The sequence below is a fragment of the Dipodomys merriami genome, unplaced genomic scaffold (genome assembly GCF_024711535.1).
Source record: "Dipodomys merriami isolate MVZ:Mamm:240054 unplaced genomic scaffold, mDipMer1.0.p SCAF_12, whole genome shotgun sequence".
Lineage (NCBI taxonomy): Eukaryota > Metazoa > Chordata > Mammalia > Rodentia > Heteromyidae > Dipodomys > Dipodomys merriami.
In genome coordinates this window covers 22,999,083-23,010,019 of record NW_027202493.1, presented here as the reverse complement: position 1 = coordinate 23,010,019, position 10,937 = coordinate 22,999,083, and the positions used below count along the sequence as shown (strand labels likewise).

The 10,937-nt window shown below is 40.5% G+C and overlaps 1 protein-coding gene across 1 annotated transcript in view; it reads right to left on the bottom strand.

The window, feature by feature from the left end:
- Window positions 1-300: 300 nt before the first annotated feature.
- Enpp6 (ectonucleotide pyrophosphatase/phosphodiesterase 6) overlaps window positions 301-10,937 on the bottom strand; it is a 91,022-nt gene continuing 80,385 nt past the window's right edge. The window contains exons 7-8 of the mRNA XM_070015983.1: window positions 9,973-10,096; window positions 301-4,714 (exon numbers count right to left, since the gene is read on the bottom strand). Coding sequence (XP_069872084.1) covers window positions 4,509-4,714; window positions 9,973-10,096 — 330 coding nt within the window. The 3' untranslated portion in view covers window positions 301-4,508. The remainder of the gene's footprint in view (window positions 4,715-9,972; window positions 10,097-10,937) is intronic.

The following is a 10,937-nucleotide window of genomic DNA, read 5'->3' as shown; positions in this document are numbered from 1 at the left end:
TGCCTAAAGTGCTTAAAACACAATTTCTTTCTTTCCTTCCTTCCTCCCTCCCTCCCTCTCCTTATCCCTCCCTCCCTCCTTTCCTTCCTTCCTCCCTCCCTCCTTTCCTTCCTTCCTTCCTTCCTTCCTTCCTTCCTTCCTTCCTTCCTTCCTTCCTTCCTTCCTTCTTTGCTTCCTTCTTTCCATCTAGTTTATAAGCCTAGGGCAGAATTTTCATAGTCCACAAATTAAGGTATAATTATAATGTTAATTGGGTAATAACAAAAGATATCAAGCCAAAAGTGAAAAAACGGTATTTAATTTGAAGAAGTACAAAGAGAGTTTGAACAAGTCTTCCTAATGACATTTATTCTTTTTCTACTCAATACATACTAATAGGAGCATTATCAACTATTTAAGACACTGTACTTGGTGCTATTTTATGATTCCAAAGCAACATATTTTCTGTAGTATATTCCTGAGACCAAGTTTCAATGTTTTATGATCAGTTTGCCAAAACAACCTTTTTCCATTCTTCTAGCAAATAGTATATATGACTTTGGTCTATTCAAGACTGTTTAAAAAGATATAACACAATTAGCGTTTGCAATCTCTTAATATTTACAGAAATGCAAAACAATTGGTTAGAAAAGTCATAAAACCACTGTGTGTTTGGAACATCGTCCACATTTGCTGACAGCACTGTTGGAGAAGCACTAAATAAGGGACGGGGAGAAGCCAAGTTGGCCTCTCTTGGTTCCTCTCTCCATCAATAGGACTAACAGATCTACTTTGGTTTTAGAGCACTGGGAGCTCAACTCAACTCAACTGGTATTACTACCTGATATCAGTCCTGTGGGCACTGGAGAAACTGGCTGGTTTTGAAATAGTTCTCAGGGGATTCTGATGTTCCAAGACCAAATCAGATTCCAGTGGTCCTTAGAGCAAACCTAAACTTTTGAATCAGCGTGACTCAAATGTGTTGTCTGAAGACTTTGATCAGATCCTCTGAACCTGCAACCTCGGAAGTGAGTCAGATGGTAGCTAAGAGTCCAGAAAGTTCACAGTCAAAAAACCCTTTAAAAGATAGGGCTTTAAAATTCAGAAGTTTTCTAAGCTAGAAAGAGTTTTCTGAGTCTATTCTAGTTTATGCTTGGGTTTTGTGAACTTAATTTGATTAGATTCTGGAGATGAAGCATGTTGGCAGGAAAAAATAGTCCATCTTATCATTAAGGATCATTCCTTTCATTTCTCCTTGAAAGGCCCATCTAATGCTCTTCCTCCTGGAATCAACAGTAACATAATAAAATAACCCAAGGCAAAAGATATCCTAGCAGAATTTATGCCTATGGAATTCAAAACACATTTAGGGAAAATAGTATGCAACTTTAAAATAAAAATGAATGAATGGTTAGTAAACAAGCCATTAAATGAGTGCTCTATTTTAGGCAAAGCTTTTTTTTTTTTTTCTTTTTTTGGTCAGTTGTGAGGCCTGAACTCTGAGCCTGAGCACTGTGCCTCAGCTCTTCAGCTCAAGGCTAGTGTTCTACCACTTGAGCCACAGAGCACTTCCAGCTTTTTCTATTATGTGGTGCTGAGGAATTGAACCACAGGCCTCATGCATGCAAGGCAAGCATTCTACCACTGAGCAACCTTCCCAGCCAGCAAAGCATTTTTTTTTAACTTTTTATCATTTGGAGTCTGAATTTTCTTTATTATTTACCAGTGTTAATTATTGCTTTGTTATCTTATTCTCACTAACTTATTTAACATTACCTAAGGAAAATTATACCTTGTCAGAAAAATACCTGAAATTTTACTATGTAACTTGAAGATATTTAGGATGGTAAAAGAACATGGAAAGACAGCACAAGAAAGTGAAGTGCAAGAGTGTGCACATGTTTATTCTGTCCTGAATTTGACGATCTGCTTTTAATTCAATTGCTCGGATATCTTTTAGGGATCCTTCCTTCACAAGGAAGGAAGTAGGCTCTAGAGAGTTCCACAAAACCCCATCCTTTGTGGAGAAAGAAAACTCTGAACAATAGATGTCTATTCCAACAACCAGTGCCAATGTTCTGAAGTACTAATTTGCTTTCAGACACACAACAAAGGCTGATTTGCCTCCTTTCCACTTGATTCAGTGTCTTGCTGGAGCTTTAAAAACATATTACATAACTCCTTAGACATCTTTTGTGAAGGTGAATTTAGTATTTTTTGAGCAGTGATCCTTTGCTCTCATGATTCAAATCAAGGAGACAGTTCTCAGACTTCCTGAGTCAGGGTAAATGCTGATATTCTATTTTATTCCCTTCAAGATAAACACCAAGTAAAGTCTTCTTGGTCCTGATGAGACCCACCCAATGCCTTGTCTTTTCTTGACACCAAGTCTCACTTGCATTTAGTGTAGACTTGTTTAGAATGCAATAATGGGACTCATGTACAAATGTTTCTGGACTTAGGATGAAGTGATGTCCTGCTTAACCCATCGTAATTAGAAAATGTCATGAAGTTAAAAAGGCACTGAGCACACATAACCTATTAAACCTCATTAGCTTAGCAACACTAATCAAGTGACTGACTGGAGCCACAGCTCACTGCTTACTGCTAAGTATCATGAGATGGTATCAGGAAAAGGCACAAGTTCAATTGTGAAAGTCTACTGAATGTGTATTATGTCTGTAGTATAGTAAAGTAAAAATCAAAACCAACCATGTAAATTAAATGTGTGTGTGTGTGTGTGTGTGTGTGTGTGTGTGTGTGTGTGTGTGTGTGTGTATCTGTGGGCCTGATGGTTCACACCTGTAAGCCCAACTACTCAAAAGGCAGAGATCAAAAGGATCATGGTTTGAGGACAGTCTAGGAAAACAGTTAATGAGTTAAACCACTACCCGAAGTGGTGGTTTGCACACCTGTCATCCTATCTAGGTGAGAAGCATAGACAAAAAGCATGGAAAATATTATAAAAGCAAAAAGGACTGGAGGTATGACTGAAGTGGTAGAATGTTTGAGTTCAAACCTCAGTATTACTACGAGAGACAAAGAGAAGCAGTTATTCCTTATTTTGCATGCTCTTCTATAGCCAACTTAAGAACTTAGCTAAAAAAAAAAAAATATATCACCTTAGGCTAGTGGCTCTTCTAAGATCTTCTTAAAGAACTTAAATCTCTGAGATGGCACTTTGACCACCATCTTGACATTTTTCCTAACCAAATAGCCAATGCTATTTGACTCTGTCCCAACCTCTCCTTTCAGTATCCCCACCATTTTCTATGGAATTCTGCCACTCAGAAAATCCTTTTGTAGCTGTTAAGCAAGCATTACTTTAAGATTACTGGTACATAAAACTTAGGCTTAATGTATTACCATATTGTAAGCAATGAGCTCAGATTTCTGTTTGCCAGCTCATATTCTCATTTAGTAAGACATCCAGCCTTTTCTCCACCTGTATTGACATGTCAAGTGTTCCTGTGGTCTGAATTGAAGTGGCAGCGTCTGAAAAAGCAGTCATACACGCAGGTGGGTGGGCAAGCAATCCATCACTCCATCAATGTTCTATGCCTGTCGTTCATCGGGCTTCATACTATACAGGCTGTAATGATGTCTCCCAGAAATCCATACCCATTGTTAGCTTTTTAGCTCTTTGAGACAAGGGAAATTATCATGCACTCCGACTCCAGTGAAAGACTCAAATCTTTCACCTTGTTCTATGAATTGTCTAATCCTTAGTGATTTTTTGTTGTTGTTATTGGTTGCTTGCTGATGTCTGCTAGGACATCTTGTTTCTGAACTCTGCATCAGATGAAAAGCTCCACAAGCTGGGCCACAAACAGATAGCAGAGGCTGTTTTCTTGTGTATTTCTTATTTCTCTAAAGTGAAGGGGATAGTGCAGGATTACAGCCAAAGATCCCAAGAATGACTCCTGGATCTGATCTGAGGGAAAACTTTGTTCAAAAAGGACAGACAGGAAAGCCAAGATGATATCCTTTCCAAGTTTGGCTACTCCAGGAGCAAACCAGTAGTTCATTCTCAGTAACTGCATGTTTAAAAGAATGGGGAAAATTATACACATCCCAAGAAATGAAAAGCTAACATTTCTTGCTTCTAGGAAACACAAAGTCTGTTTTGTTTTGTTTCCCCCTTAAAGATATAGGAAGCCAGACACTTGTGCCCCATTCCTATAATCCAAGCTGCTCAAGAAGCTGAGATCTGAGGATTATGGTTCAAAGCCAGCCAGGAGAGGCAAATCCAAAAGGCTCTCCATTCTCCAACTTACCAGCAAAAAGTATGGAAGTAGAGATGCTGCTCAAGTAGTAGAATACCAACCTTGAGAGACAAAGCTCAGCAAGTGTGTAAGTTCAAGCCCCAGTACTTGCACATATACACAAAAAGAAGCAGGAACAGCAAATGATAAATGTATAACTTACATGGCCCTGATTGTGTTAAGGAAGCTATTATTCACAGAGACTATGGTTCCCCTTTGAAGCACACTCTGCTGACAAAGTTTTGGGACACACAGTATGATCAGTTATACAAACAATAAGAAGAGCATCAAGGCCAGTGCACAGCTGCTCAGCTGGAGAGATGTTGATGAGTTAACCTGGCCCTTCAGCATGCATACCACCCTGGACCAGGACCCATTGTTGGGCAGTGGGGTGATGCCTGTCACATTGCACATGACATTGTAGACATCCACAGATCTGATTGGAGCAGCCCTGAAGTTGGATTTGAAATCTGAAAAGAAAAGGAAAACAAATAAGCTGATGTGGTTGTAGCTCGGCAGAGAGGGACTGGGTCACAATGTGGAGGACTTTCACTCCAGCCGAAGACAACTTTGGCATTCGAAAGCCAGCTTGATCAATACGTGGAGCAAGTTACTGAGAATATGGAAGGAAGAGTATCTGTAAAGCTGTCTCTGGTTCCTGGAGATGAGACTTTTTAAAAGACAGGTGTACAGGCAAACTTTCTGTGTGCCTGAGTACTCTCTGTGACAACAGAACTTTCCAGAAGGCCAGTTGAAGCTGTTCCACTTCCGTAGAACACTGGAGATCTGACATGATCAGAAAAGACTGTTTTTGTATGTCCCACTTCAACAGTATTCTTACCTAATATCTAGCTAGCTACAATGAATAGATAGGATGCTAATTCCTGCTATGAACCCACAATAACTCAAGAATGTTTCTCCAATGAGAGGGGATAGACAAATGAAGAGAAGAAAGGGGGAAATACAGTCAGAAAATTCAATGCATATTCTACAAAACTTATGAAATTTGAGAGAAAGGGTAGGATTGGGAGAGAATGATCAAAGAGGTGACACTGATAAAGATTTGTTATATTTATATGCGACTGTGGTTAATGGTTCCTCCTCTGTACAAGTACTTAAACATAAAAACAAACGTATATAAAAAAGAATGTTTCTCTCTCTTCCTGCCACAGTGAGGCTATAGGTTATGATGGAACGTGAAGTTGTATACTTTCCTGGAAGAGAGCTCACCAGCCATGGCAATGACTCTTTAAATACATTTGGAAGATCAGTTACACATTTCTGAGGAGCCTTCAGGGACAGATAAAATAGTGTAGCCGTAAGGAAAATGAGCAAACTGATAATGGAGTCAAGAATTCCAGGGAGGCCCTGAGAGATCTAATAGAGACAAGAATCTAGCTTCATCTAAGAGCCCATACAGTAGAAATCCTGAAGAGCCTGAAGCAGTAATCCAGGAGCTGGGTTGTGCCAGGACTGGCTCTTCACAGCATCGTTAGGAAGGTGACTCTGAAAAGCCAGCTGGAGGAATTGTTAATTGAGTGCACCTGCTCCTTCTCCATGGCTAGGCATATCAGGTACTCACAAAAAAGTGCTTGTCCACTTAAACAATGAATATATGAATGTAGTAACACACATTAGCAACTTTGCTTTTAGACCCCAGGAAGGCCTTTAATTTTAGTACATCTAAGATTGTAAATGAAATAGGAAGTTAGGGGGCTACAAAGTCCAGTCTTAGAAAATAAACTTTTAGATTGCTTTTTAAGTGTGTGGTTCATGCCTGTACTCTCAGCTACTTTGGAAGCAGAGATGGGAAGAATTGTAGTATGAGACAAGCTTGGGAAAAAAGTGAGACCTCATCTCACTCAATAGCTGGGTGTGCTAGTTACCCTGTCATCTCAGCCAGCTATGTGAAGCATAAATAGGAGGGTGATAGTCCAGGCCAGCCTGGGTAAAAATTTGCTGAATTTGTGGTGTGGCTCAAATAGCAGAGTACCTTTGCAGAAAACAAGAGGCCTTGAGTTTGATCCCCAGGGCAAAGAAAGAGGGGGAGGGAAGAGTAGGAAGGAAAGAAGGAAGGAAGGAAGGAAGGAAGGAAAAAGAAAAAAAAGAAGCTTTGCTAAAATGATTGCATATGCTTTATTTTTAAAGCATGCAAACAGTAACAGCAACATATTCTGGAATTGCCAACACCAAATTCTGGTCCAGAAATTGCACATATTGAAGCAAGTTGTACTTGCTCCAAAATTACCACATAGATCCAGAGCAAATTCTTAAGTGATAGGTTTTGCTTGTTGCAGAATTTAGTGTAAACCAAGGTCAGTGCAAAAAGTCTCTGTAGGAGCCAGATGCTGCTAGCTCATGACTATAATCCTAGCAACTAAGGAGGCTGAGATCTGGAGGACACCAGTTTGAGGCTAGCCTGACCATAAAAGTCTCAGAGACTTTATTCCCAATTAATTGCCAAAAAGCCAGAAGTGGAGGTATGGCACAAGTGATAGACCACCAACTTTGGAAGAAAAAGCCAAAAGACAGTGTCCAGGCCCTGAGTTCAAGCCTAGTACTAGTACCTAAAAGGGAAGGAAGAGGAGGAAATCTTGAGAAGTCAATGGAAAGTTTGTCACAGGGATATGGAAACAACTCCTCTCTCTGTTGGCTTGCCATGGGTCCAGGGTGTGACAACCACTCTGCCTACCACATGTGGCCATGGCTTTGCCACTGCTGTGTGGTGGGGGCGATAGGACATGCAAAGTGTCCTTTCCCAATCTTTTTTTTTAATCCAGTTTTTAAACCTTTCCCAGAAACAACTGAGATCAGGCATTTCTGACAAAAATGTTGGACAGGATTGCTGTCGTTTTGCTTTAGAAGTACAAAATTAACTCCTGGGTCCATGAGTCCAAAGGAGAATTGACTCTTCTTTTCCAACTAGTTCATTCATGGCTGTCTCTTCTGCAGGAATATTAATTTGGGCCCAATGTAAAGATGATCCAGGCTAGAAGCAAAGCTTTCCAGAAAATTCTTCAATTTCATTTGGGAGAATCTTCAAAAGGTCACTAGTTCAAGATGACTTTTTTAAAAAAAAAAAATCTGGATTGAAAGTTCAAGTTAATTCCATGGGCTTAAGTTCTTTGGATTATTAAAAATGAATTTCCCAAGGTGGGGAAGTAGCTAAGTAGAGCACTTGCGTAGGTCTAAGGCTCTGGATTCAATCCCCCAAATGCTCAGGTAAATATATAAGCTAGATAAGCAGCAGAAGATAGATAGATAGATAGATAGATAGATAGATAGATAGATAGATAGATAGATAGATAGATAGATAGATAGATAGATAGATAGATAGATAGATAGATAGGTCAGTAGATAGATAGGTCAGTAGATAGATAGATAGATAGATAGATAGATAGATAGATAGATAGATAGATAGATAGATAGATAGATAGATAGATAGATAGATAGATAGATAGATAGATAGATAGATAGATAGATAGATAGATAGATTGGTCAGTAGATAGATAGGTCAGTAGATAGATAACGTTCCTAAAGAAAGGAGTTTGACCACCTTGACCTGCTTTCAGAGGAAGGCTCCAGCTCACCGCAGCTCCAGGAATTGCATTCCAGCTGTCTTATCTGGAATGCACAGTTCTCCAGGGCAAGATTAGGTTGTTCGAATTAGAAACTGGGATTAACTAAAGAGAGAGAAAGGCTATCTTCAGAATGACTTCTCTTTCTCTTTGCTGGCCCAGACTTTCTGACTTGGAAGGCTGGTATCTGAGCAGGCGCAAGGATGCTCGGCTTTCTCTCTAAGCAAGAAGCTCAGACAATTAATCAGGGAGGAAGCACCTTTATCTCCAAGTGCAGCTAGATGGCTATTAAAGGCCTCGCTCTTAAATTTTCTTCAGAGTAAACAGTCGGTGTGTAAAGCTGTTTAATCTTTCATGAGAATTGGAGCCAGGAACGTGATGGGTAGTGGGAGACTCTCAAGACTGCATCTGGCTGGAAGCATTTTGCAATTAGCCCAGTCCATTTTCATCAGGGGTCGTCTTTCAGTCTGTAAAAGACTGAGGGCTTTTAGTTTTAAAGGAGCAGATGATGGAGGCCTCCATTAATGGGCAGAATCTCCCCCACTGAATTGAACTTTTAAGTTAATGTTGTTTGGGGCACTCCATTTAAAAGTTTTGGTGTGGGGTTAGAGTTGATTCGGCTTTCCAATATGCCTGAGACTGCTGCTGACAGTCACTCTTCAGCAGACAACTGCTCTGCGTTCATGATCTTACTTCCCACTTCTGGGGAAAAGGGAGGCTTTTGAATGAAAACAAACAAACAAACAAAAACCCTGGTGACTAAGGTTTTCCATTGAAAGACCATGGCCCCAGAATACCTTCTACCTAATCTATAGTTGGCCTCAGCATGGTCCTTAAAGCGCCACTCCTAATTTCTCTGGCTTTGAAATGCTGTACCCTGACCTGGGCCTGATGACTTTCAGCATCTAATGTCCACTCAGATGTCCTCTGAATGCTGAGGCCGATGTCCTGAACTCAGCTCATGCTCTGTACTTGCTCTTTGGAACTTGTGAACTTGCTTTCCATATAGGAGGGGATTTGGACCAATGTATTCCCCAAGCTCAGACTCCCAGAGGCATCCACAGAACTTGCAGTAATAGACACTCATGCATGGTCCTTCACAGCTATTTTATGGTGAGTAGAGTAAGCCAAGGCAGACCAAAGGAAATGAGTAAGTTGACAGGCCTTTGGTCTGGATTCATTGGAGGGAAGAATGCAGCGGACAGGTGGGTGGGGTGTCTAACCTATCATCTGAAAGAGTAGCATGGACATGTTCTGATCAACATTCAGCAAAGGCATGTGGAAAACAGAAAGCAGGGTGATTATAGTCATAAAGGAAGGGGGGAGTAGTAAGACAATAGTTGAACTAGTCAAAAGATATTTGCTAGCTATTGGATGTTCTTTTCTTTTTTCCATTCTTGTCTCTCCTTTTTCTTTTCTTTTAGCAAGAACATGGTATTCAATAGAATGTTTATTGGAATATTTGGTAAAACTTTCCAACATGTGAATTTACAATGGCCTATCAATATATCAAATGATCAGAAAGGTCCTTTGCATTCCCTTCTTCCAGCCCTTTGGAATATAATCAGATCAAGGAAGGCTTGGTAAATTTGCTTTTATCCGAGACATCTCTACTAGTCTCTCTGACTCATTCTCAAAGTCAATCTCAAGGTCATTTCTGAGTCTACCCATGAACACACCCTAGCTTCTGGTTGAGCCTTAAACTGAATGAACCCCACCGGGATGGGTGATCTAGACAGGGAGAGACTCTGTAAGAGTCAGACCCTGTGAAGAAATCATATCAACTTTAGAACTCACAGCTGTCAGCAACCTGGTGTCCGATAAGCTTTTCTGGCCATCAGATAGCTGTGAAATAATGTTTTGATGAATTAAGTAAAAAAAATGAATCACAGACATGTGGATTCCATTTTCTGCACTGCACTTAGGATTTAAAATTTACAAGGAAAAGTATGTGGTTGCAATTGCCAAAACCAAGAAGCATTTGAAAGGAAGCCAGCGAAAGATGTTTCATGGAAAGGAGCTGGGTTTGCTCAGTCTGGCTCATAAAGAGGGTCTATAAAGAAACCACTTCAGCCTATACTGGCTCTATTAGCTGCTATTACAGATACTTGCTTGGAACACCAAGAGTATTTAGTCATTTCCTTGCCTACCAGGTCCAAAGGCCAGGAAGATGCCCCTCATGTCCATGAGCTCGTTGTCATATCCATGCCATCCACGCTGCCAGCCTTCCCGCTTGCCAGTGCTGTTCATCCAAAATGGAAGCATCTCCCGATTCTGAAATCAAGCAATGGAATGACTTGATACTACTTATCAACAATTGTGATGAGTGAACATTTTGGTCCAAACTGTGTTCCTCATCTCATCCTCATTGTGGAGATTCCCTTCTCAGCATCCTACCTCAGCTGGATAGCTTCCTATTCCAAGTAGCTCTGACCTTTGGTGGCAGCCTCCTAAACTGCTATAGAGCTCTAGTTAAGCTGGGCATGGGTGGCTCCTGCCTGAAATCCTAAGTACTCACAGGCTAAGATCTGAAGATAGCAGTTCAAAGATACTCTTAACTCATTAACCAGCAAAAATCGAGAAGTGGAGGTATAGCTCAAGTGGTAGAGCCTTGAAGGAAAAAGCAAAGGGATGGTACTCCAAGCCCTGAGTTCAAGCCCAAGACCAACACATGCACTTACAAAGGGATGTGAACACTGTTATCAAAGATCAAATAAATTTGATCTTTGTCCCTGGTTCTGACCAGACAGCTCCTAAAACCTTTGGAATTTCCTGATAGCATCTTTTGTCAGTCACAATGAGCCTTCTTCTTACCAAGTTTATGTTAATGAGATGTCTCTGAGTTAAGGTACAAGAATAGTTTCCGAATGGGTTTGGGGCCCCAGGGGACAAACTTTGAGGTTAGAACCCTAGAACTTTCAGTTCTACCCTCTTACATTAGGGAGGGTAAAGGCACTAAATTCTGAGTTGTAACCATTAGCATCTTTTGTCATTCACAATGAGCCTCCCTCCACTCCAAGTTTATGCTAATGAGATATTGAGTTAAGGTACTAGAATAGCTTCAGGATAGATGAGGATAGAAGGCTAGAACTTTCCGTTTTTATCCTCCAACCAT